The 26,708-nt window shown below is 43.0% G+C and overlaps 1 protein-coding gene across 4 annotated transcripts in view; it reads right to left on the reverse strand.

Annotated features, from left to right (window-relative positions):
- Positions 1–22,286, reverse strand: part of MIA3 (MIA SH3 domain ER export factor 3) — a 57,087-nt gene extending 34,801 nt beyond the window's left edge. For 2 of the 4 annotated variants that reach the window (XM_035722078.1, XM_035722077.1), the window contains exons 1-6: positions 22,117–22,286; positions 19,131–19,264; positions 14,962–15,048; positions 9,719–12,524; positions 7,689–7,850; positions 5,001–5,146 (exon numbers count right to left, since the gene is read on the reverse strand). In XM_035722078.1, coding sequence (XP_035577971.1) covers positions 5,001–5,146; positions 7,689–7,850; positions 9,719–12,524; positions 14,962–15,048; positions 19,131–19,264; positions 22,117–22,249 — 3,468 coding nt within the window. In that variant the 5' untranslated portion in view covers positions 22,250–22,286. The remainder of the gene's footprint in view (positions 1–5,000; positions 5,147–7,688; positions 7,851–9,718; positions 12,525–14,961; positions 15,049–19,130; positions 19,265–22,116) is intronic. The other 2 variants (XM_035722080.1, XM_035722079.1) reach the window with 1 other exon arrangement.
- Positions 22,287–26,708: the final 4,422 nt, after the last annotated feature.

The following is a 26,708-nucleotide window of genomic DNA, read 5'->3' on the forward strand; positions in this document are numbered from 1 at the left end:
ATTCATGATTCCTTATCTGTTCGATTCAGATACATTTAAAACCTACTGTACTTGGCCTATCTAAGTCCTGAATTGTTATTATCATTTTCTTTTTTTAAAATTTTTTATTGTTATGTTAATCACCATACATCATTAGTTTTTTGATGTAGTGTTCCATGATTCATTGTTTGTGCATAACACCCAGTGCTCCACGCAGAATGTGCCCTCTTTAATACCCATCACCAGGCTAATCCATCCCCCCACCCCCTCCCCTCTAGAACCCTCAGTTTGTTTTTTCAGAGTCCATAGTCTCTCATGGTTCGTCTCCCCCTCTGACTTACTCCCCTTCATTCTTCCCCTCCTGCTATCTTCTTTTTTTCTTAACATATAATGTATTATTTGTTTCAGAAGTACAGATCTGTGATTCAACAGTCTTGCACAATTCACAGCACTCACCATAGCACATACCCTCCCCGATGTCTATCACCCAGCCACCCCATCCCTAGAACTAATAAATTTAATAAGGTATTAAGATACAAGGTCAATATACAAACACCAACTGTATTTCTATAAACACAAAACAACTGTCAATGAGATGTAAGAAAGACACAATTTACAACATCAAAAGTCATGAAATACACAGGTATAGTAAACAATATGCATGAAACCTGCACACACAGACTAAGGAAGTTTTTCAGCAGTGTCTTATAGGTCTCTTATAGATCTTTAGATCTAAATGTGGAGATGAACTTAGTTCTTGGATTAGAAGCCTCAGTATTTGTTGATATCAGTTCTTCTAGATTCAACATAGTAACAAAATCTCACCAAGTTTTTTATAGAAATTGCTGTTGGTTCTAAAATTTATATGGAAATGCAAAGAAACTGAAATAGCCAAAACAATTTTGCCAAAGAACTACCGGATTCCAAGACCTACTATAAAGCAATACTAATCAGAAAAGTGTGTTATTATCTGAGAATAGAAATATAAATCAATGGAACAGAACAGAGTCCAGAAAGATCCACAAATATGATCAGCTGATTTCAACTAAAGGTGCCAAGGTAATCTCAAGGGAAAAGAAATGCTACAGAAGCAAATGGATAGCCACAGAAGGAAAAAAAATGAAATGTGGCACCATTCACAAAACTTAACATGGAACAGAGACCTAAGCATGACTATAAAACTTCTGGAAGAAAACATGAGAAAATAGTTGCATCTTTGGAATAGCCTATGATTCCTTAGGCAGGAAACAAAATGCACTAACCATAAAAGTAAAAATTAATAAAATGTTATTCTATCAAAATTACAAATTTGCTCTTCAAAAGCAATATCAAGAAATTGAAAGGTCAGGACATAAACTGGAAGATATTATTCTTAATATATATCTGACAAAGGAGTTGTATCCAAAATATACGAAGAACTCTTAGACCTTAATATTTAGAAGGAAAAGAACCCAATTTAAGAAAGGGCAAGGGGCGCCTGGCTGGCTCAGTCGGTTAAGCGTCTGCCTTTGGCTCAGTTATGATCTCGGTCCTGGGACTGAGCCCTAAGTCAGGGTCCCTACTCAGCAGGGAGTCTGCTTCTCCCTCACCCTCTGCCCCCCTCCTCATGCTCACTGTCTCTCAAATAAATATAATCTTAAAAATTTAAAAAGGGGCAAAAGAGGGGCACCCGACTGGCTCAGTCAGAAGAGTACAAAACTCCTGATCTTGGGGTAATGAGTTCGAGGACCACGATGGGTGTAGAGATTACTTAGATAAATAAACTTTAAAAAAAGGGCAAAAAAAAAAATACATAAATAAATTTAAAAAGGGCAAAAGATTTGAAAAGCTATTTCACAGATGAACACACAAAACATATGGCCACATGAAAAATTGCTCAACATCATAAATTAACAAGAAATATAATTAAAACCACAAAGATATGCCTACTGGAATGACTATAATTTACAACTGATAATACCAAGTGTTAGCAAATATGTGACCAACTGGAAGCCTCCTAAGTTGCTAGTGGAAGGATAAACTGGGACAGTTACTTTGAGAACTGTTTGGCAGCTTCTTTTAAGATAAACTGACCATATGGCTAGGCAGTTTCACTCCTAGGTATGAGTCCATTTTATAATTATAATTTTACAACAGGAAAACCTACTCTATAGTGAAAAAAAAGTGTTGCCAAAAGCAGGTGGTGAGGGAGCTACACTGGGAAGGTATATGAGGAACTTGTTTGAATGAAGGAAATGTTCTGTGTCTTGGTTATGATTGTTTTTACACGAGTGAATACATTTGTTAAAACTCAATGAGGGGCGCCTGGATGGTTCAGTCAGTTATGTGTCTGCCTTTGGCTGAGGTCATGATCCCAGGGTCCTGCGATCAAGTCCCGCATCGGGCTCCTTGCTCAGCAGGTAACCTGCTTCTCCCTCTGCCTGCCGCTCCCCCTGCTTGTGCTCTTTCTCTCTCTGACAAATAAATGAAACCTTGAAAAAAAAAAAAAAAACCTCACTGAGCTGTATTCTTAAAATGGGTACCCTTTATTGTATATAATTTATATCTGATTAAAGTTGATTTAAGATATATAGCGAACTACTACAACATCTGGACCTCAACAAGATCCTGATTTTAACAAGAACAATTTTTAAAAAGCAGGGGAGGGGATTTCAAATGTGCCCAACATTGGGTGATATTAAGGAATTACTGTTAAGCCGGGTAATGAGCCCATGAGTTCATTTTACAATTGTCTATGCTTTTGTTATGTTTGAAATTTTCCATGATAAAAAACACTTAAAAAAAGCATAACTTCAAATATGTTAAGGGTTACTATGTAGAAAAATAATCCAATTCTAGGAGGAGTCATGTGGAAGAAAATCTGGAGTCAATAAGAGAATGAACACGCCAAGACAGCTATCAATGAGTGGGCTTGTAAGGTTAGGATACTCACGCTAGGAACTGCCGACACCCAGATCCCCTAACTACCTGCTAGGTTTCAGGAGAGGAAATTACTGCAATTTATGAAGCTGGAAAAGCTGCCCTCGAAGGTTCCTTCCCGCTCCAAGGTTCCATTATCTGTGGATCCATGAATCTGACTTCTGGTTCAGCGTCCCTGAACAAGTCAGCACCCCATTCCTCCCCAGCCCTACCAAATAATTATCTATTCTATTTGATACTTCACAAAAACTATTTCAAATATTTTCCATTTTCCCCAATTTTCATATATATTTGATATGTCATTTTCTCAAATCTTTTCAAAATCAAAATCATGCTTTGTACCTCTTAGAATCTTGTACTACTAACACAATACTCTATACACACTGGGCCATCAAAATGCTTTCTTGACAACACCTTTCAAGTCAATGTTACTTTGTAACACTGTGCCCTTGTCCCTCACCACTCCTGTCTGTGTCTTCTCCCACCATCCTCCAAGCAGAGACCCTGTCCTATACCACATCTGCGTCCTCCCAACCCAGGCCTGGGTCAGGGCTCTGTGCATATTTCACAAAGGAAATGAATAAAGAATTCCTCCCACATTCAGAGCCTGTTAAACTTCTGAAGTGACAAGGATTCATTCTGATGATCAAATCTGAATTCTGAGACTGCCCCAATCACTGAAAATGTCATTATTCTAACTGCACAGGTCATACACACCTTTATCTGGGTGGCTGCAAACCACCACAACCACAGGGAAAACTGAAAAACCTTTCCCATCCTGGTGGCCTTTCTCCTGAATTTCTCAGGTATTCAATGTCTTTATACTGCCCTCTGACCATCCAAATGAGAAGTACACAGAGGGTGAGATCCTACAAAATGCCAGGTACTGCATTAGACATTTTATTATCAATTCATTTAATTCTTCCAACAATTGGAGTAGGTATTATCTGCATTTGGAAGATGTCTGACAGCTACACGAAGTTTAGTAATTTGCCCAAGCTTCTAAATGATGAATCTGGGATTTGAAATCAGATCATCCTGGCTCAAAACTCATGCAGTTTTATGGAACAGAAAAGAAAAAAACAACTCTTTCCTACACCAGTCTTGAAATAACAGAACCTAGTGGAAAAATATTTTTGTATGGGGGAGGATACTTTCTCCATAGGTCCAAGGAAAACCTGGCCTCCAACTTCTGAAAGCTTGCTCATTCCCAGAATTTACCAAGAAAAATGTCCAATTTCAACAAATACCACAAGGGGGAGCTAAGTCCTAAAAAGCTTAGATACACTTCCAGATAGATTAAATGTCTCATTTGGATCATGACTCCCTTAAGAAAGATAAATCTGAATAGATACTCTGTCACAAGTAGCTCTTTCGAAGAAATCTAACCACATCCCTTTCCTACTTAAAACCTTCCAAGGATCCCCATCCCAAACAATGTAACACTACCTGTCATGATACACAACTTCCTTTAAGGTTGGCCTGTCTTCCTCCAAAGACCACCCCCTCTGACTGCTCAACATCAACAAGGCTTCCTCGGCTTCCTCAAAAGGCCTTTTCTTTTGTAATAACTTCCATCTCTCTGACCATGTTATTTCTTTGGCCTAAGTGCATGCCACACCCGTCTCCCTCCTCCCAATCCTTCTATTCAGCAACACCCTGCACATCAAACTCCCATTCGTCCTTCAACTCCTCCCGAAACACTTCTCAGCTAACTTCTGACCTTCTCTGCCCATCCTCCCACAACGATGAATCAATTTATCCAACACATCATTCTGCCATCAGGTAAATACTTTCTGCCCATATCATGTCTCCAGTGAAAGTCTTTATCTACCTGCTAGACTAAAAGGTCCTTGAGGGGAAGAGCCATGTTTTACAGGTATATACCCAGCACTGACACATCGCAGATCCTCTCCAAAGACTGAACTGTGCTAAGAACCCATCAGATTATACACTTGTGTTTTGTTTCTGAGGCTAACATCAAAGGAGCAGCAGAAATTTCCATAAAGACATTTTAAGCTCTTTACTTCATGCTCAAGATCAACTCAAAAACTGTAATTAATCAACATTCTATCTGAAGAAACTATGTATGTAGAACTTACCGTCTTAGTTAAATAAAATATGAATGAAGATATTAAAAGAATTGCATTTTCCAAAGGTGTGACACTTGCTGGCTCTTCAGCATTTGTTTCTAGTTGCTTTTTTGCATCAACAGTGTCAACAGGACTGCTTTCTGTTGTAATTATCCCTAAAATTGAGGATGAAAATTAATATTTTATTTTATGCTTTAGAGTAAGACTTGTTCCTCTCCATTCAAAATACTTATTGAGTGCCCACTGAATATTAATCAGTGGCTTCTCTTAAAGACTTATATGGTTTAAGGGCACACCACTGGTTCAGTTGGTAGAGCATGTGACTCTTAATCTCGGGGTCGTGAGTTCGAGCCCCACGTTGGGTGTAGAGATTATTTAAAAAATATTTACTAAAAAAAAAAAAAAGGCATAGTTTTTATATGTCTTATATAAAGACTTATATAACTTACAAAGAATTATAAAAAGAAGGGGCACCTGGGTGGCTCAGTCGGTTAAGAGTCTGCCTTCGGCTCAGGTCATGATCCCAGGGTCCCGAGATCGAGCCCTACATCCAGGTCCCTGCTCAGCAGGAAGTCTGCTTCTCCCTCTCCCTGTACTCCTCCCCCCTGCTCGTACTCTCTCTCTCTCTCTCAAATAAAATCTTTAAAAAAAGAATTATAAAGAGAACAAAATTCAGAATGCCCATTAGAGCCATCATACCCTTCCATTATGAAATGAACATATCTCCAACACCATCTACCCCTCACCAAACCCCTCCATCATGTCCCTGGCAAAGCAACTGCTACCTGAACAATATTCAGTCATGGGAATTGAGAAAAGCAGAATTTTATGTTTTTTCCACATAGACACAGTTGCATTTAACAAACGTTCATTTAGTGCTGGTGAAGCACTGTGTTAGAAATTTCAGGCAAACGATGAATAGAAAAGTGTCAGTTTGCAGACCTGCAGGTGGGATACACCAGTGTTTAGCATGGTGTCTGGCACCAGGCAGGCACTCAGTGATTGCTTACCAAACAGAGGAATGACAGCTACACAAAAGAGAATATGGTAAATGCCCAGAGACACTAACAGGAACTGCTTACAGGGAGAGGGCTGGCCTGGAGCTCTGCATAAGAAGTAGGATTCCAGCATTGCCTGAAAGGGTTTCACCTGAGGAGGTGGTGGAGAGGGGATTTCAGTTTGAATTACTTGAGTCTGGGACACATCTTATAAACCTCTAGGAGTTCAACAAGCAATTAGTGATGGGTGGAGTAGGGGCCTCTCGTGTCTCTTCCAACCAGAAGATTCCATTCACTATTGATCTATGAATCTGACCTTTGGGGAAGTGTTCCCGGTCAGGTGAGCATCTCTGTGTCTGAGATGCATGAAGGGATATTTGGGAAGATGAGCCTGCAAAGGCAGTTGAAGTCATTTTGTGACAGACCTTAAAGGACAGGGCAAAAAAATCTGTTTTTAATTCTGCAAGCAGAACTTTTCCTAGCCCTGAAAGTTTTTGAGCCAGAGAATAACAGGACTTCGTGGTGTATGATTCATTTTCAACAAGCAGAATCTTTTTGACTTAAAGGAGTTTAGAACGAGAGAGGACACATGAATACAATATCCTCTGGAACACGGGAGACCTCTGATATGTCATTTCTTCTCAAATTTGCAGAATTCCTCCCCATGCTGTGGCTTCTCCCATACTCTGAAGAGAGATGGAGGGTCCACCCAGTTCTACCAGTTCTCACAGTACCACAGGGTAATGCTATAGCCATGGTTAGAGGCCACAACCTCTAAGAACACAAACACGGTAATGAAATCACGCCACCACAGTGGATTCGTGAAATAACACAGTTAGTTCTTCTTCATTAGAAACCTACTGATATCGTTATCGGGGTTGTATTTTTGTTTTAAACATTTTCCTCAATTCAAGTGAAATGAGTTGCTCTCCACTGAGTGTTTGCTGTGCTCTGTGATGGAAGTCCTCTTCACCAGCCACACCGGACCACCACCCACTGCAAAGTTCTGTACTCTTCCCTACAGTATAAAGATACCTAGGCATAAATTTCCCCCTCACTGTTTTTAAAAAGGTAAAAGAGCTAAGCCACACTGTATTCTACTGGGGGCAGGGCGGGATGGAGGGGTCTCAGGAGTGGAGAGAAAACATGGAATTTGTGAATTTTAACGCAGTGGTTCTCAAACTTTGAACGGATCCGAATTTCCTGGAGGGCTTGTTAAACACAGCTTGTTGGTCTCCTCCCCCAGAGTTTCTGATGCCTCTGGTCTGGTTGAAAACTACTGTTTTAGAACATACGGTTTTTTAAGAATAATATTTTAGATTAAAATTATTCACATAAGTAATGACAGCCAAACACTAGTTTTTGGTTACAGTCTCTGGCCTTTTTCCTACTGCTGATCTCCATCCACCTCAACTCCTGCTTTTCTTTCCCTTCTGGGGTTTCTTTTTTTTTTAAACTCACTCATGCCTGTATTATTCTCCCTTCTGATTTCCCACCTTTAAGAACAAATGTCCAGGAGCGCCTGGCTGGCTCAGCTGGTAGAGCATTTGACTCTTGATCTTGGGGTCATGAGTTTGAGCACCACGGGTGCAGAAATCACTTAAATAAATAAATAATTTAAAGGGGGGAAAAAATGTCCTAGAAGCTCTTCTTTATGAGACATACCTACACTTTGTAGAGAAAAATCTGCGAGCTTTACCTGGATCTTCGTCCTTCTCAGTATTTGGCTGCTGTGGCACTTCTGAGCCACCTTTGTCACCACTCACAGGTTGATCCAACTGGCTGGGCTCTGTGAGAATCTCTACCTTAAGGTCCTCTGCCTTATCTTGTGGGAAATAGTCTTCAAGGTGCGGTTGCATCCCTACAGGGAAGAAGCGTGCATTGGGCTGGCAAAGCCGGCTGACACTCCCCACTCCACCCTTCCCACCGGCAGCTCTCCAAGGCCGTCCACCCCCGGGCGCTTCAGTACTGCCCTCCACATGCGAGTATCCCAGGGAGCACAAATGAGCAGGGAAGTAAGAGTTTCAGCTGCTCTTACCTCACTTCACAGATGGCTAAAATTTATAAAGAAACCCTCATTCCAAGTATTTTATAAACAAACACATTTATGGTAGGGTCTTCAATAACCTAACTTTCCTTGACAAACCAACACATGCTCACACAGATAAAGGTACAGAAGAGAATTCCAGTCAAGTGCAGAAATACTAAGCATCTACTCCACACAGAAAGAACGTGAACTTTCATACATATGCATGCTTATTTCACAGAACTAGCACAGTGGAGGGCATTATGTACAAAGGCAGTCTGCTGAAGTACCTCTCAAATATTTTCAGAGAATGTCTAATCAACAAAAAGAGGGAACCCATTTCTTTCCCCAAGAGGCTCGGGGCAGCAAAGATGAATGTCCTTAAAGTCTCAGGGTTTACCCTGAAAATTTCTAAGAGTTTTGCATTCTAATGCAAAACAGATCTGCTTTGATTACACACAAAAATGTTCCCCTCCCAAATTCTCAGGAAAAATTGGCCCTCTGGGAAGACACATTTATTCTGTGACTTTATGTCCCCCTGGTACTCTACCCTAAGCCTCAGCTCAAATACCTTAGTCTGAAAAGCATGGGGACACAGAATAGGGCACGGAACTAGGAATCAGGTTATATTAGGATCTTGGCTCAGGGTCAATTCAATCACTATTTACAGGAAGGCTTCTATGTGTCAAGCGCTGTGTTTAGAAAGCTCTGCATCCTGGTTCAGTCACTGATTAATCTGAATACAAGAATCCTAGGGCCCAGTAGAATTTAACTGACCTAAGTGCTCCAAAGAGGCAAGAAAGAACATGACACCCACAAAAGATGAAAACAGGGGCAGGTGGGGGGGGGGGATGAAGAAACTCAGGCAAGGCATCAATTTTAACATTATGCCACGGGTGCCTGGGTGACTCAGTCGGTTAAGCGTCCAACTCTTGGTTTCAGCTCAGGTCATGATCTCAGGGTCGTGGGGCTCAATCCCATGAGCTCGTCAGGCTCCAAGCTCAACCTGGAGTCTGCCTGAGATGCTCTCCCTCTGCCCCTCCCCCTGCGCTCTCTCTCTAAAATAAATCTTTTTTTAAAATAAATAAACATTACGCCAACTAATCCTTGGTCAGAGAGCAGTCACTTTGTGCTTAAGAAACCATGTTCCAAAGAGCCCTTTCAGAGGCTTCCAGTTACGGAATAACTTACAGGGATGCAAGGCAGAACATAGGGAATATAGTCAGTGGTGCTGGAAGTCTTGTATGGTGACAGATGGGAGCTCCACTTGCAGTGAGCAGAGCGGACCAAACCACTATGCTGCACACCTGAAACTAATGTAACACTGTGTGTCAGCTATACTTCACTCAGGGTGCCTGGCTGGTTGAGACAGAACAACATGCAACTCTGACCTTAGCGTCATGAGTTCAAGCCTCACGTTGGGCGTAGAGCTCACTTGAAAAGAAAAAGTTTCCTTTTGAAAACGCTACCAGTCTCACCTGTCCAAAGGGGAAAACAGAGTGAGAAATCCTTACCAACGCTCCTGCCTGAAAGAAGGCAGAAAGGGACACATGGATGTCACAGTGCTGTTGTCCCTTACCTTCAGGCACACTGTAAACTAGACAGAGCTTTACAAGTAAGGCAGGAGGCACTTCAGCAGCGCCCCCTGCACCCCCCCCCACTTCTCTGGCGCACCCCCACGAGGCCACAGGCGGGCACTTTACCTTCCGTGGAGCTGCCCCAGCCTTCCGGGGGGAGCTGTGCCGTGGTCAGCGGTGCAGTCTCCTCCACAGTCTCCTCCACGGTGGAGTGTTTGTACCTGACGAAATAGATCAGGTCTTGAATATCATCTAGTACTGCCGCCTCTTCAAATATGTTATCTTCCCTCATTCCCATATCTCTGTTTTCGGTTACACGGGAATCAAGCATTTTCTCTGCTACGCTCAGAATGTGTGACTCGGAGACACGGAAGACCTTATCCAGGACTTTTTCCACATTATAGGGTAGGCTCTCCTGCTGTGCGGACTTCAGCTTTAACGACATCTCGTGGAACATGGCTTCCAGTTCATGGACATCAAAGTACTTCTGGAACCTTTGCAGAGACTGCTGTTCTTTAAAGAAGCTGCCGATTATAGGCAAGTCCTTCACTTCATGGCTGCGCGCCCGCTCCCCCACTATATGTGGCGTCCAGTGTGGCTGGGCATCTTTGTGCTCCTCAGTGGCAGACCCCTGGCTCTCTGTGTCCGTGAACCTCTCAAAGTCCCCCTGGTCCTCTTCCAAGAGTTCGTCTACCCCAGGCTTCTGTACGGATTCCTCAAGGCTATCTTCTTGAAAATTATCAGTATCTTGATTCTGAAACATTTCAGCCAACCCTAGAGTCTGATTTTTTTTGTCAGGAGAGTCCCTTACTTCAGGTGCTCTCTGTGCTTTCTGAGCTACAAGAGGGCTTTCTGTTTCCACCACCCCGCTACCCACTTCCCTGGCCCCTGTGTCTACCCCTTCGCCCAAAGTTTCTCTTTTTTTCTCAATTTCCAAAATATTACTGGTTTCTTCGCTTCCTTCTGTTTCTGCATCAGGATTAATGGGGCCTAAACCAGCTCTTGCGGGGGCCTGTGGATTAACATCTAGCCGCCCCCCCTGGATCTCAGGGCTTTGTTCTTTAGACTGTTTTGCACTTAGTGCATTTTCATCCTCCAGGAGTTCTTCCGGGCTGTAATCATCGTCTGCCTCTGTTTTCTCAGCTTGGAAACCTGGGCCTTCCGGGCCATCTGTCTGGCCTGTTGCCCCCATGTCCCGCGAGCCCGCCAGGGGCTTGTGAGGAGCAAACTCTTCACCTGAGGAGTCCTCTTTGACCTCCTCCTTGGAGAGCCTTATCTTCTCATCCATCTGCTTACTGTGGCTAGCAGCCTCTTCTCTTCCTTGTGGCCAAGAAAGATTTCTTCCCAAAATGGGGCCCTCTTCTTCCGGTTCTCTTGGCAAACCAATTTCATCCAGAGGGGAGGGTCTAGGTTGATTCTGAGTCTTAAGAAGCTGTTCCTCTTTAAATTCCTCACTTGGATGCTCCACTGAGAGTGTGTGTGGTTTTGACCCACTTACTAAAACGTGTACTTCTTCCACATTGTCTTTGGATGCATTACGCTGATTACCTCCCAGCAATGGTGCAATATCCACAGATTTCTGACCAATCTTTTCCTTGTTCACTTGACTCCCTGAAGCTTTAGGTACCGGTTCACGTTCTAAGCCGCCTCCCAAAATCTGCTCTCCAGGCTCTTCTTCAGGGAGCATTCCTTTTGAAATACGAACAGTTGCTCCTTTTAGGTCATTTTCTTTGTTATCGAAGGCTGACTCCAACATTTCTTTACCCTTTCCAGCAGATGGCAAAGAGCCAGGGTCACTGCTTTGAGGAGAACCGTGTGCAGTCATGCCTTCCTGCTTCTCCTCCTCCAACCGCATCTCAGCCTGTGCCAGGCCCCTCTTGGATTCTGCGACTTTCATCCCTTTTCCTGTAATGTGAATTTCTGGGTCTTTTTCATTATTTGTTTTAGGGACATCTACAGTCAAAAGATGATCTTCTGCCTTTTTAGGGTCAATGTAATCCGTGGCTGATCGTGGTTTTCCCCACTTGCTATCTGGGACAAATGCATCAACACCTTCTTTTCCTTCCTCTGAATCAGAACTCCCTAAACCCACACCTGTTTGTCTGTCACCTTCTGTGAAGGAGAACATAGTATCCTCCCAGGATGTTAGTATATTTTTATCATAGTTTTTGATGCCAGGGGGCTGCGTTGCCTCAACTTTATCCTCTTCATTTGAACTCTGCTCTCTATCTGCTGAGTATTTCTCAACTCCAGACTTCACTGGGGTTTTTACATCTTCTCCGCCATGAGTGAAGGTCAGTAACGGCAGCTCATCAAAGTTTTCTTCATTCTCCTCCTCCTCCTTGCCAACTGTGTAATACTCGGTATCCAATTCCTCATCAAAATCATCTTCTAATGAAGTAACAAGTCTGGTTGTCTCGTCATCAGATACAAGTGCATCAGCAGTTGAGCCAAATTTGGTTTTTAAGTCCAGAGTCATTTCTTTTTTCAAAAGTTTGTAAGCATCAATCTTCTCCTGTTCACTCAAGACCTGAGAACCATTGCTGGTTTTGTTGTTTTCACTTTCTGGCACTTTTAGTTTATCCTGTAGCATTTCCTCAAAAGGTCCAAATGAAGATGGGTCTCCCTGAGCATGACCTGCTTGACTGTTTACATGGGGGTGGTTATTCTGAGCCCCAGATCTTTCCTTGAGTTCCTTAGTATTTTCTGAGAAGACACTTTCACTCTCCTCTGAGTTAACTTCTACTGGTTCAGGTTCAAGGTTGCTTTCCTCAAATACTTCAGGAAGGGTGTCCTCACGCTGAGGTTTTTCTATAGCTTTCTCAGAATCTCCAGTTGCAGAATTGTACAATTCCAAAAATCCTAAAAGTTCTTCTACATTATAATTATCAAAATCATCTCTTCCCCCATCAAAACAAACAAAATCTGTCTCCTGCAAGAGGAAAAAAAAAAAAAAAAGCATGTCACTAAGTATAAGAGCAAACTCTTACCCATGCTAGTGACAGAGATAATCCCAAATTGGCTCTGGAGGGGGTTCCGTGTCTACCTTGGGCAACAACTCTTCTTGGGTAGTGAAGGGATATAGAAGCTGGAATCCACTTTTCCCTGGTTCCCTGCTTCCATGGAGAAGGACTCCTACCTGAGTACTACTCCTGGCTGCCCTTTGCTGTCTCTTCCCCAGGGGAAACATGATTCATGTGGCTGGTGCCTTTGCCCTGTATCATCCCTGTTTTCTGTTTGGGGGACCTGCTGGAGGGAACACACATCCTCTCCCCCACCATGCTGTCAGTTTTACAGGGAGAGTCCTCCAGGGGTGGCCCCCCATTAGCTAGCTGTGGCTGGGCAGTTGGTCTTATTCTAGACTACAAAGTTAGAAAGCCCACTATTTCTGCAACCTGAGCCATGTTCACTGAAAAGCTTTATCAATAAATAATAGTGACAATTTGGTCTCCACGTGCCTGACCCCTGGGTCTCTCAATTTGTTCTGAGCACAAGTGGAGAAAACACAGGGTGTCATTTACTGGGTCCCCCAACTCCCAATATCTATGCCTGATGTTCTGGGAATTCATCTCATAATAATATGTGCAGAAGAAGCTGGAAGACCACCACCTTCCCTATCACTGTGCCCTCCAGGCTGTACTTCTGTTTACCCCACTAGAGACAGGCAGAATCACCTTGCTGTCAAGATCTAAGTCTACACAGATTTTTTTTGGCTCATATTTTCTTTAGATTGGAAAAGATAAATCAGCTTAGGAAGTGTCTTATTAAAACACAGAGGCATGGGAACTAAACATTTAAAGGCACGAAGAAGGGTGTCAAGGGGGCTCCCCACTTAATTCTTACCTCAAATACAACTTGAAAACAAGATTCAGTAAGGAATATACTCTACTCTAAATCAGGGTTTTAGATGTCATTAAGATCTGCTTTCAGAACTATCCATAAATCTATATTCTTCCTTTCCTCCAAAAATAAACAAATTGATATAAAAGGAATCATACACAGAGGGAAAGTTAAAAAGCCGACAAAGATAATTCTCTTCTCCTAACTAAACTTTCACAGAAGTCTGAGGAGCCCTGACCAGTGCAGTAGGGATGGATGATTTCTTCTTTTCACCACATGTGTTTCCAAGCTATTTTCTTAATACTGAGGGAAGCATGCAGTGGGAGGTACAGTAAGAAGGCAGACTCCCCAACTAGTGAGGTCACTGTGACCAATGAACTGCCGTCTCACACCTATATCCTGGGGAGTCTCTTCACTAGGAATGAGGCCAGACAGGTAATGGGCTGATTTTATGACCCTTGCGATTATCGAGAAATGTTAAGAACAGCACTGGCTCTAAGACCCCATATATTCTGCCAACCTCATCTAAGAATGGCTCTGGGACAGCAGCTTGCATGTTCCACAGCACTGCAAAGAGCTGCTCAAGGATGCTTGAATGAAAGTGAGCATCAATTACTATAAATTTTAAAACTCCAGAAAATAATCAGGATCCCAGAACACAAAATTCTCATTGTCACAGAGCTGTCAGTGCATTCAGATGAATGCTTTATAGGGTGTGCAGTCAGTACTGTGCAGATCTGAGACTAGACTCCTCCAAATCTCTCAAATTCCCTGTTTCAAACCTATAGCGTAACTATAACCCCTGAAATCACTAAAGACTCAGTGATAAAAAAACCATGGTAAACTGGCATTTGTGGCCTAGTACATAATGCAGGGTTAATTTCACCTGATTTCTCTACACTTAAAATGTCTAAGAGCTATTCAACGAGTGGTTTTCTGATTGAGATACCTTCTCCTTTTGCTTCTAAAAAGATTTACCTCTTGGGGCGCCTGGGTGGCTCAGTCGGTTAAGCCTCCGACTCTTGATTTCGGCTCAGGTCATGATCTCAGGGTCATGAAATAGAGCTCTGTGTCGGGCTCTGCGCTTAGCGCGGAGTCTGCTTAAGTTTCTCTCCTCCCTCTGCCCCTCCCCCTGCTCGCGCTCGCTTGCTCTCTAAAATAAATAAACATATTTTTTTAAAAATCTTAAAAAAATAAAAAGATTTACCTCTGAAACTTAATCACTAAGAAGATACTGAATTCTTAATTTTTTTCTCATCTAAAGCAGCAAAGAAAAACCCTATATGAGTACACATATTAGACAACTACCGAATAATGATATATAATCTCCTACAAATTCTTTTCAAACTTTTCTTTCTTCTTTTTTTCTATTTTTAAAGGTAATCTGATTCTAAATTAAAACTTGATACACAAATGTGAACTTGGTTTTTTCTGACCAAAACACAAAGACTTTCAAAAATCATTAACTGTCACTGATGAATTTGAAAGGCAATTTATAATTAAGAACCAAAAAAAAGTCTATAACTTACATCTGTTGGAACTTGTAGCTCCTCTTTAGTATATTTATGGACTACTTGGATTAAATCCCTCGGAAAATATCCAAAAATACGCCCAACCTATATGAAAGAATAGGCAAAAGAAACAAACACCAATCAAAATTCTGTATAAGAAATACAAATGACAGACTTCCTAGTAGTGACAGGAAATAGGTAGGTAGGTAGGCCATAACCACAAGAGACAGATAGTTGCTATCATGATTACACAGATTATTCCAATGAAAATTAAGTACAGAATATCGTAAAGCCAACTTTTCTAAAACCACTGAGGATTCCTTTCAACATGCAACTTAATTCTAAACAGAGCACATAAAGTTATATTTCTGAAGTAGATAAAAGACCTACATAAGAGAAAGTTATTATATATTTTGTGATTAAAACTATGCAAATCCGGGGCACCTGGCTGGCTCAGTCAGAAGAGCATGCGACTCGATCTCCGGATTGTGAGTTTGAGCCCCATGCTGGGTACAGAGATTACTTAAAAATAAAAATCTTAAAAAAAAAAAAAAACCTGCAAATCAAAGCTGGTTAGAAACACAATTGCAAATAACCTCTAGCAATAATCTACCTGCACATTTCACAGCTTTGCTCATCAACTGGTACAATTAGAAGTCTTTCTTAAACCAATAAAGAGCCATGAAAATTAAGTAAAAAGGATATAAAATTGCTAAAATGTGTGGTCACTATGACAAAAAGCAAATATTTATTGATAGAATGGGCTGCAGTAGCTTTTTCAAAAACTAGATTTTCCAGTATTTGGGGGAGAAAATAAAATTCATACTAATGTATACATCAAGCTTTAGTTTCATGCAAAGGAAACCTCTAGAGACAATAACCCCATTTACCTACAGCATTAACAGCTAAAATACATAAAGTGTGTCTTCTTGAGACGCATACACTGTCTTCTACTGGCTACGTCTGAAATGGAAAGCACATCTCTCCAAAGGAGGCTGATAGGCAGATCCAATGCACCAAAGGAGAAAAAGGCTATCTTATCACCAACTCCTAAAATATCCTCATTAGGAATGCTGTTGTTATACCTGGCAAATACGTGAAAGCCAGTCGGAGTACTAGAATATGGTCTTGAAGATTAGATAAGACAGAGCAATTAAAAACTGCAACACTGGCAGTTAAAATCTAGAACTCTAAGAAACCTAAAGGCTGCAGAACAAAAACTAAAAAACAGAAACAAGAATCATTTTGAAAACTAAGGGGAGAGGGTTTTTTATTTCCTAAAATATAAGTTTCATGAAATAAGAGGAGAGACTGAGGGAAAATATACTTTTTTTCCTTTTCAGGAAAATTTTATTAAGAGAAAATCTGGAAAAGGGAGAAAAATCAGAAATATATGGAAAAAGGAAATAAATTTGTCTTTGTGTAGTCTCGGTCCGTTGACACTACAGGTCATATAAAACTCCATATTTTGGGGGTACCTGGCTGGCTTAGTCGGTAGAGCATGTGACTCTTGATCTGAGGATTGCGGGTTCAAGCCCCATGTTGGGTATAGGGATTATTAAAAATAATAAAATCTTAAGAAAAAAAAAACCTCCGTATTTTTATACTGGGGGGTGGTATTCTGTGCCTCAGGATCTGACAAAAAGGGGTTCAGAATCATGGACCCTCAGGACTGGAAGTAAGCTTTAGATCTAATTTTGCTTCCATATATCATCCCTGCCAAGGAACTATTAATTTGATTGGGGGGGTGGGGAAGAAATAGAACATTTGTTCAAGAGAATAAATTCTGTATAAGCTACTATCAGGACACATGTAAATAACTGCCACTACCCTGAAAGGAAATATTCAAAAGGAAGATGGGTAAGCCATGGGCCCTTCCGTTACGGAGCTTATGACTTTACAAGGAGCAAAGACAGTACACAGGCCAGCTGCAAGACGGAACAGTAAAAGGGATGCCACGTGAGCAGTGCAAACAAAGTGCCACCTGAACAATCATCAAACAGCACAGAGCCCTCCGGCTAGGGTGCTAGAGCTAGGGTGCTGGAGCAGTAACTCCCTAAGAAGGCCAACAGGAGAGGTGACCATGGCCATAAGAAAATGCAAGTCGAGCTCATGTACCAAATGCTCCAACTTAACCACCTCACTGTACGTAAAACATGCAGCCTAGGTACTGTGAAAAAACTTTCCAAGAGTGAAGATTATCAAGAAATCTAATGTGGTCAACTTGAAGGAAACAGAACAGATCCTTCTTTGTATCTAGTGATTCAATCAGGATTCTGCCCAAATTACAAGGGCTGTAATAACCTGACTGGTTAGTTGGTCTTTTCTTTCAAGATTCCTCCCTAGGAATCTGGAACACCAACAAAATGAATCTATTTTTCCCTGTGTAGGTTTCTCAAGCCTTATTTTCTGTTGTTTGGTATTTTATTGATAGTAAAAGTTTTCACAGTGCAGACTGGGTATTTCTGGAAGTCTGAACAACCCTAAGGACATCAAGAACTCTTACAACTTTCAGTAAATAAATAGTCCACACATCACACTTTTTAGAAAGGAAAGGACAAGAACTCATAAGCCTCTCAAGTCTGGTCACTCCTAGGGAATCTCCTCATTAAAAACATCAAAAGCATGAGCATTATTTACAACAGCCAATGGGGCGCCTGGGTGGCTCAATCAGTTGAGCATCCAATCTTGATTTTGGCTGAGGTCATGATCTCAGGGTCACGGGATCAAGCTCCACATAGGGCTCCGCACTCAGCGTAAAGTGTGCTTGTCCCTCTCCCTCCCCCTCTGTCCCTCCCACTGCAAGTGCACTCTCTTGATATCTATCTAAATAAATAAAATCTGGGCGCCTGGGTGGCTCAGATGGTTAAGCATCTGCCTTCGGCTCAGGTCATGATCCCAGGGTCCTGGGATCGAGTCCCGCGTCAGGCTCCCTGCTCCTTGGGAGCCTGCTTCTCTCTCTGCCTCTCTCTCTCTCTCTCTCTTTCATGAATAAATAAATAAAATCTTTAAATAAATAAATAATAAATAAATAAAATCTTACAATAGCCAAAATGTGGAAGCAACCCAAGTGTCCACCAACTGATGAGTAGACAAAGATGTGGCACACACAGACACACAGACACACACACACTGGAATATTACTTGGTCATAAAAGAGAATGAAATCTTGCCATTTGCAACAACATGGATGGACCTAAAAGGTATAATGCTAAGAAAAATAAGTTGGTCAGAGAATAATACATGCCATATGATTTCACTCACATGTGACGTTTAAGAAACAAAACAAGAAAAAAAACAGACACTTGAATATAGAGAACAAACTCGTGGGTGCCACAGGGGAGGTGGGTGGAGGAAGGGGTGAAATAGGTACTGGGGGTTAAGAGTACTCTTATGGTGATGAGCACTGAGTAGCACATAGAACTGTGGAGTTCCTATATTGTACACCTGAAACTAACAGAACAAAGTTAATTATACTTGAACAAAAAGTTTTTTTAAAAATCAGAGCATGATGGAGTCACCGGTTTCCACGTCGGTCATCAGGGCACCCTAAAACCGGCTGGGAACAGAGCAGCTGGGGGAAGCTCCAGGAGCAGGTGTCCGAAGAGCAGGGAAAGGATGACCCCGAAGTTGCAAACAAAACAAGGGAACAAAAAACACACACACAAAAGGACATTTTGCTTTTTTAACAGACAAGTAACAGTACATACGATTAGGTAACTGCTCCCAGGACTGCCAATCTTTCACAAATATTAATAACTTAGAAAAAAATACATACAATCAACTTAAAACATGAACACGTGAAACACTGTCCCGCGCAAAGTTTACAGGATTAAGTCTAATGCTCACGAATCCTTCTGTTGTGAAGCAATGAAGTTCAGAATTTTCAGGTTTTGCCACTACAACCTTTCCTATGGATGGAGCATCCACCGCTGATAAGGCCTCGAACTTACTGCTGAGAAGCAACAACCAGAAGCAGTTCAGTTTTGTTTAAGGAACAGAGCAGAGCCCCTACCCAGGGCCAGACCTGATGCCTGCTGGGGACATACAGACCACCTTCTGTTTTCCCAGTCTAGCAGAGAGGACAAGTTAACTCCATCAAAGACCCCAGGAAACAGTTATCTCCAACCACAGTGAGAAACAACCAGTAAAAAGTAAGAAGATAAAGTATGTCAAATTTGTACTTACACTTCCGGCCCAAACTTCAGGTGGTCTCCCTGCCAGCTTATAGTAGACATACACAGGGTCACCTTTTTTAAAACTCACAAAACGACAATCTGGGCCTGTAAAATCTTCGAGAGCCTCACCCCGGTACATTAACACTGTAGATAAAGACGGGGGGGGGGGGGGGGGGGGGGGGAGAAACAGGTATCAGGATTCAATTTTCACAGTCCATACTCATTTATCAGGCAACAGGAGGGTATCCTCCATTCTGTAAACAATCAAGTTTCTCCAGTACTCTCTGGAATCAGTCGCTTTCATTTCATAGGCTCCAAGTATCTAAACTCTAGAGCTTTATCATTACATATCATCCCCTACAAGCAGACAGGAGAGACGGCCACTTTCCCTGTTTTTCTCTATGGATAAACAAAAAGCAATGAGTCCACCGCCACACAGAGCTGGTGTCAAGAGAAATTCTTGGTCTCCTCTCTAACCTTCTTGTCCTCAATCTCTGCTGTTTCGTAATCATAAAAAGCTTCATGGCACAACTGAATAAATTCAAGAACAGATGCTGGCTGGCTTAAGCGTGGCCGCGTGAAGAGGTAACAGGGAGCTGGGGAGAGCACCCAGGAACCCCCAAGGGGTCAATTAACTTGAACTAATACTAAAAGGCACCATCGTTAAGTGGCTGTAACTGCTACCATGCAGCAGTAAACACTGTGGACTTCATCTGAAGCCACGCTGATCTCCCTGTACAGTATCTGGATAAATTGACGGGAAAGGACATCACATCCTGTTACCGGTCCAATCACATGACGGGGTAATGTGAAATTATCATGAAAGTAATGTTCACTGTACCATGGAGGGAAGATACCCTTATTTATTAATGTCTATACACAAAATCACAAGTGGGCATCACATGTTGCAGGGACAAGCAAAACTATGAGAATTGTTCAGTAGTTACCTTCAATCTTAAAATGCAGGACTTAAATCACACTTGATCTAGAAACTAGTAGAAGCAGCATTTTTCTTTTTGTTGGCCAACTACACAGTTTCTGATATAAGATGAAATGGACAACAGATACAATTAAATAGCAGAGAAAAGAAGGGTGACATGGAAAGAACACTTTTTCTTAAAGCCAGTGAGCCATAAAGACACTAAAATGTATCTTTAAATACATATTTGAGGGACGAACAGATAGATTTGAGGGCGGTTATTTGGATTTTGAAGGTAAAATCCGATTACTTTAATACATGTCAGCATCCTAATTCAGATATAACTGGGGGAAAAGGCCAGGTTGAAGGTGATGGACAATTTAAGATTGAGGATTCTATCGCAACTGGAAAAGGCAATGTTTCTTTTGTTTCCCCCTTAGAAGAGATCACTGAAAAATTTTAACAATAAATTAGATGACAACATTACCACACACTGTGAAACAACTTTCTGAAAAGTACAGGACAGCTCTCTCACTCACACACCTTACTACTTTACTCAACACACAGTCCCCGACCCTGCTGGGCTGCCGCCTGTTGTGTTTTGGTTATATCTGTTTGGACACATGCCATTCTCAACTTATGTGACAAGTAAGGGCCCTTCCAACACCATGTCTCCGTACTGGGGAAGCATCAGCGATGTGAATCTCCAGGTAACTGGCTTTGAGGAACCCAAGTAGGGGAGTGCTTGAAAGCAAAGAAGGGCAAATATTTTGTCTTAGCCAAAACTGCTTGCTGATCATCTGGGTTTGCTCAGAGAAACCTGAAGGCAAAAAGTGTGGAAGTTGCTCCACTTTCATAGTGTTGATTTGCTTCAGCCCTAGGTTACCTCTAGGAATGGCTTAACACAAAGATGCCTCCTGGCTTCCTGTTCAGGGTGTTGGGGTAATACAAACTCTTCCAACTATGAAGTTTGTTTTTGAATAGCACCAATTTGAATATAAATAGCTAAACTGTAGGCATACGGCCTTTTCAGCATGAACATTTTTTTATATGTACTGTTTACAATTTATGAACAACCGTTTCCGAATGCGGTTATCACTAAGTTACAAGGTTATTCAAGACCCTCTGGGAGGCCCTAAGAATGATCCCGGTCCCACAAACACATGGGAAGAGATTCCAACAATACAAGTGACTAAGGCTAAGGCTGGTCAGGTTTATGGAAAAAAAATATTTATTATGATTACTTTAAGAATCCTCTTGATCTGACTCTGGGGATCTCTGTCCGCCTCACCGCCCACAGTCCATCCCCCACCCCCAATCTAGGACTGGGGCACAATTCCGCTTCCTGCGCAAAGAGGAGGCTGCCGGTCCCAAGTGGCAGATGCAGATTCTTGGCCTCTTTCGAAAGCTAAAGATTTTGGCCTTCCTTAAGGTGCCCTCCCTGCCTGGCTGTTTGCAAGGAGACTTCCAGGCACAGACATGACAGGACTGAGGCAGAGCAGAGGCGAGACCTTGGAATACCCTGCATGCTTGGACTCCGGGCTCGTCCCAAACCCAAACTCCAATCTCTGTCAAAAGGCGGTACGAGCCCCAAATCCGAGAGAGGCAGTAGGGCGAAGGGGCAGCGCCAGTGCCCTTCCCAAGCCCCACCAGGAACCTGAGGCCGGGAATGTACCCGCCGAGCCCTCGGCGCATCAGCGCCCCCGACTGCACCCACCCAGGTCCCCACGGCGGGGGCAGGAGAGGGCTCACTGCAGCACGGGGAGCCCAGGGCGTGCCGCGAGCACCCCAACTGCTCAGTCTCCCCTCGGGGCCGGGCGGGGAGCGGACGCTGCGAGCCGCCCCGGGGAAAACCGGGGGCACTGCCACCCCCAACCCCACCAGATCAGCGGAGGGAAAGGAAACGCTGGCAACAAGTGGGAGGCGCAGCCCCCGGGCCAGGGCCGGCAGGCGCCGAGAGCCGAGGGGACAGCGCGGGGCGCCGGCGCTCGCCCGGCCTGCGCCCCCGGCCGCCTCGCGGGGCTGCCCAGCTCCCGCCCCCGCGCGGCCCCGCCGCCGCCGCCCTCCCGCCACTCACTGCTGCACTCCTCGTCCGCGCACAGTTTGTGCTCCGCGAAGCGCCGGCTCGTGTCCGCGTGGGGTTGGCCCGGCACTCGCCAGGGCGGCCCGAGCAGGAGCAGCCAGAAGAGCAGCCCCGGCGCCGCAGCCATGTTGTGGTCACCGCAGGGGAGCCGGCGGCGCGGAGGCGGAGGCGAGGCCGGGCGGGCGCCGGCGGGCGGGGCCGAGGGCGGAGCGCGGTGGGCGGGGCGCGCGGCGGGGAGGGGCGGTGACGGAGGCCGCGGCGTTCCTGGCCGACACGTCAGCGCGGCCTCGGAGAGGGGCTGCGGGCGCCCGAGGGCTTGCGCTCCGACCCGCTCCCCCACGCCGTCCTCCGCTCGCCTCCCCAGCGGCCCGCGCTCGCCGTCTCACCTCCCTCGCCAGGTCCCTTCGCAGTCGGCCCTCCGCGCCGCCTATTCTCTGCGACCGTGGGGCCCCCACCCGCCAGCCCCAATACGGGGTCCTTTCCTGGCACCTTCTCATTTCTGGTCCAGCCCGAACCAGCCCACCGCCACCCTCACCCCCATTCTTGGTTTGGTGTCTCCTTTTCCAAACTACCAAATCCCATCCACGAGTTGCCACTGTTAGTCTCTGGCTTGAGACTCCCTCTCGTTCAGGTTCCCAGGGGTTCCTTGGGGCCCCCATCCATGATCACCTTTGATTGGGAAGGGGCATGAGTGGAACGGTGGGTTGGTGATGGAAATTAGAGCCGGTGGCCAACTTGGTCTTTTTTTGAGCCTTGCGGGGTAGGGGTTGGCAATGTATACGAGTGCTGAGATCTTCAGATTCTTGGGCCTTTATTCCTAAGGGAAGAAGTAATTTAACTCAAGACAAATGTGTTGAGCTTCCATTTTATGCTATCATTTATGCATGCCAGACACTAGGGTGGCATGGGGAAAGATGTAAGTCATGAGACAAAGATATCTGGCCCTTGTCTAAAGAAATCCACAATTTAGTGGAAATCAACTGATATAAAAACAGCTAAAGAATAAATATCAGATAGGGAAAAGCTAATAAATGGCAGCTAACTCTTACTGAGTTCTTTCTTTAGGCCCAGGTGTTATTCCGAGGTCTTTATATGCATCGATTCATTGAATCTTCACAACAGTAGAGGATTCTATTACTATCTTCCATTTTTGAGATGAGCAAATTGGGGCATTCACATCTAGTGAGAGATGGAGCTCAGATTCAAACCCAGGGAATATCCTCCCTTGTAATCACAATTCTGTAAAGCCTCCATCAAGCAACATGCAATTTTGTACTTTCTTTCTGACTAGGGGAAGCAAAATCTTGTTTAAATCACAGTATAACTGAATTATCTATATGTGTGAAAGGAAGGAAGGAAGGCAGGGAGGCAGGCTGGCCACAGCCCACAGATCAGCCCAGAGAAGAGTGGCTGCAATGTTCTGGCGCTGGTTGGAGCACTTTGCACTTGTGGATCTTTCCATATCTCAATAAATGCCATTTTAATTCCCATCTTCCAGATGCTCAAGTCAAAAACTTAATTCCTGGGAACTCTTTCTCTCACACCCAAATCCAATCCATCAGACGATCCTAGGCTCTCTTTATTTTAAATAGCTTTATTGGAAGGTAATTGGCATATTACATATAAGAAACTGCATGTAATAACTGGCATATAATAAACTGCACGCATTTAAAGTGTACAGTTTCATAAGTTTTGACCCATGAGACCATCACTATAATCAAGATAATTAACTATATCCATCACTGATAAAAGAGCCCTCGTGCTCCTTTGTAATCCTTCCCTCCCCTTTCCTGCCTGTCTCCAAACAACCTTCTGTTGCTATAGATTAATTTATAATTTATAGAATTTGATATAAGTGGAATCACACAGTATGTCTTCTTTTTTTTGTCTTTTTTCACTCAGTGCAAGCATTGGAAATACATCCAGAATCTGACCACTCTCACCATCTCCTGTCCAAGCCATCATCATCTCTCACCTAGAAGGTTACAATAGCTTCTTACTGTTCTGTCTTTGCCTCCCTGAGGTCTACTGTGTCAACAGCGACCACAGTGATCATTTCATGACATAAATTTGGTCATGTCTCTCCTCTGCTCAAAACCTCCCTACAGGGGTGCCTGGGTGGCTTAGTATTAAGCCTCTGCCTGGGATTGAGCCCTACGTCAGGGGGAAGCCTGCTTCTCCCTCTCCCACTCCCCCTGCTTGTGTTCCCTTTCTTGCTGTCTCTGTCTGTTAAAAAACAAAAAAAAACAAAAAAACCTTCCTACAGCTTTCCATTTCCAATTAAAATGCATGGACTACACTGTCTTTATGAAGGACTACACTGTCTTATTTGATCTGACTCACCTTGCTCATCCCTTTTACCCCCACTTCCTAAGACCCTCCTCTTACTCTTAGTTCTATTCAAACTCACCAAGCCCGACTCTTGCATCAGAGCATTTGCACTTGCAATTCATCAACCTGGAACAGTTCCCCCAAACAGTCCACCTAACTAGTTCCCTCGCTTCATCAAGTATCTGTAGCAACACCATTTCTTGTTAGAGAGGCCTTTATCACTCTACATAAAATAGAGCTCCTTCCATGAATATCTAGTTCACCATCCAGCTTTGTTTTTCTTTAAGGCACTTCCACCAGTCTTACATTTATCTATTTGACTGCCTCCCCACCCCAAATATAAGTTCCAGGGGAGCAAGGAATTTATTTTGTTCATTGCAATAATATAAATACCTAGGAAAGTGTCTGGAATGTATGAGTTACTCAACAAATGATTTGTGGGATGATAAATATTTTATGCCATTAACCTACATGGAGCCTCCATATGTAAATAGTACCAAGAGGAAATATGCCATAAGAACAAGGCATTTTATGTCTTCCCCTCAGCAGCACCCTCAACACCTGGAACAGAATCTGGAATACATTTATTGCTGATTGAGGGCATATTTGTTATGGAGGGAGTGAATGAAATTGCAGTGTATTTTTTCCCTAGGTATTACCAGAATAGATAAGGCAAATAAAGGTAATTCTAATTTTTCTTATTTCTATTTAGAGTAGAATTAATGGCAATTCTTTGGTGGAAAAGCCAAATTCCCAAATGATCTAATCTAATTCAATAATTCTTTACTAATATTTACTTTGACTCATATTCAGATACACTTTTATATGAAGGATGAGAGCTCTCAGTTGGTGAAGAACTGTTGATTTTCCAGGGTTTTCATTTATCTGCATTTATTATTATTATTATTATTATTATTGCCTTGAGATGTTAACAAGTTCAATGGACAGAAAAAAATTCTCAGCTGACCACAATGAGGGTGGTTCTTTCTGACAGTATATATATATATATATATATATATATATATATATATATATATATAATTATAGTGGATGAATCAGCATTCATTTTTAATAGCATTTGAGTATGTGGCCCTGATGCTTAACATAAATTCAAATCCCAAGTATATTATTTGTTAACACCTCAAATGGAATTTTCACTGGGTAAAGGTTAAGTAAGAGTTAAAAAATAAATGTGTCTCGTTGTGGGGGGAGACATAAAAAGTAAGACTTGGAGGGTTTCTGACCTTAAAGGATTTGCAGTCTGCCTGAGAAGACAAGACATATACATTTGAAACAAAGAGGAGACAGAATAATAACATATATAATTGTAAACCTCCCATGGTGCCTGCCCAGGAACTTCTAGAAGGTCTAATACTAAAGTTACCAGAAAGAATGCAGTCTACTGCTAATGATGAAACCACTCAGAGTTCAGAGAATGGTGTAAAGTATTTATTGAGGACTATGGCTTCCAGGCGAGATGGAGTAACAGGGGCCAGATCTACCCTCCCATGTTAAACATATGAAAAAATTGGGCAAAATATATGAAACAATAATTTTTTAGACATTGGACAACAAGCAGTAAAAAACAGTGATCCCTAAGAAAAATGGAACAAATGAGGGGAGTGCTATGATTGCCTCAGCTTACTCTCTGGATGAAGTTTCCAGGCCACAACCAGAGAAGGGACACTCAAACAGGTAATCTCCTTGAATTGAGGAGACAGATTTGAAGGTTTGGGGAGGTCAAGGCAGCTAGAATTTGCAGGGAAGAGTACAGGACAGAAGAGAACTGCATGGGAAAGACAAGTGCATGGACAGAGCTCCAGAGATCTGCAGAGGGTTCTGTCAGGTCTTCAACTGAACAATGGTAAGCACCTGTGTATAAAGAACCACCTGGGGCTGGTGAAAGAACCACCAGAGAGGGTGGGAAGAACAATTGTTGGAGTAAAGAATAGTTTGTGCTCCCACCAGCCAGAGTGGAAAATCTATAATAAACAGGACATCGGGTAGATTGCTCAGCAAAGGCGGAAAATGTAAGCTTAAGATTGAAAGCTACTCTACCAAAGCTTTCAAATAAGCCTTGAAAATATTAAAATGTTTGGGGAACCTGGGTGGCTCAGTTGGTTAAGCGTCTGAATCTTGGTTTCGCCTAAGGTCATTATTTCAGGGTCGTGAAATCCAGCCCCTCATGAGGCTCTGCACTCAGCAAGGAATCTGCTTCTCTCCTTTTCCCACTACCTCTGCTCATTTGCTTTCTC

Source organism: Zalophus californianus, chromosome 10 (genome assembly GCF_009762305.2).
Source record: "Zalophus californianus isolate mZalCal1 chromosome 10, mZalCal1.pri.v2, whole genome shotgun sequence".
NCBI lineage: Eukaryota > Metazoa > Chordata > Mammalia > Carnivora > Otariidae > Zalophus > Zalophus californianus.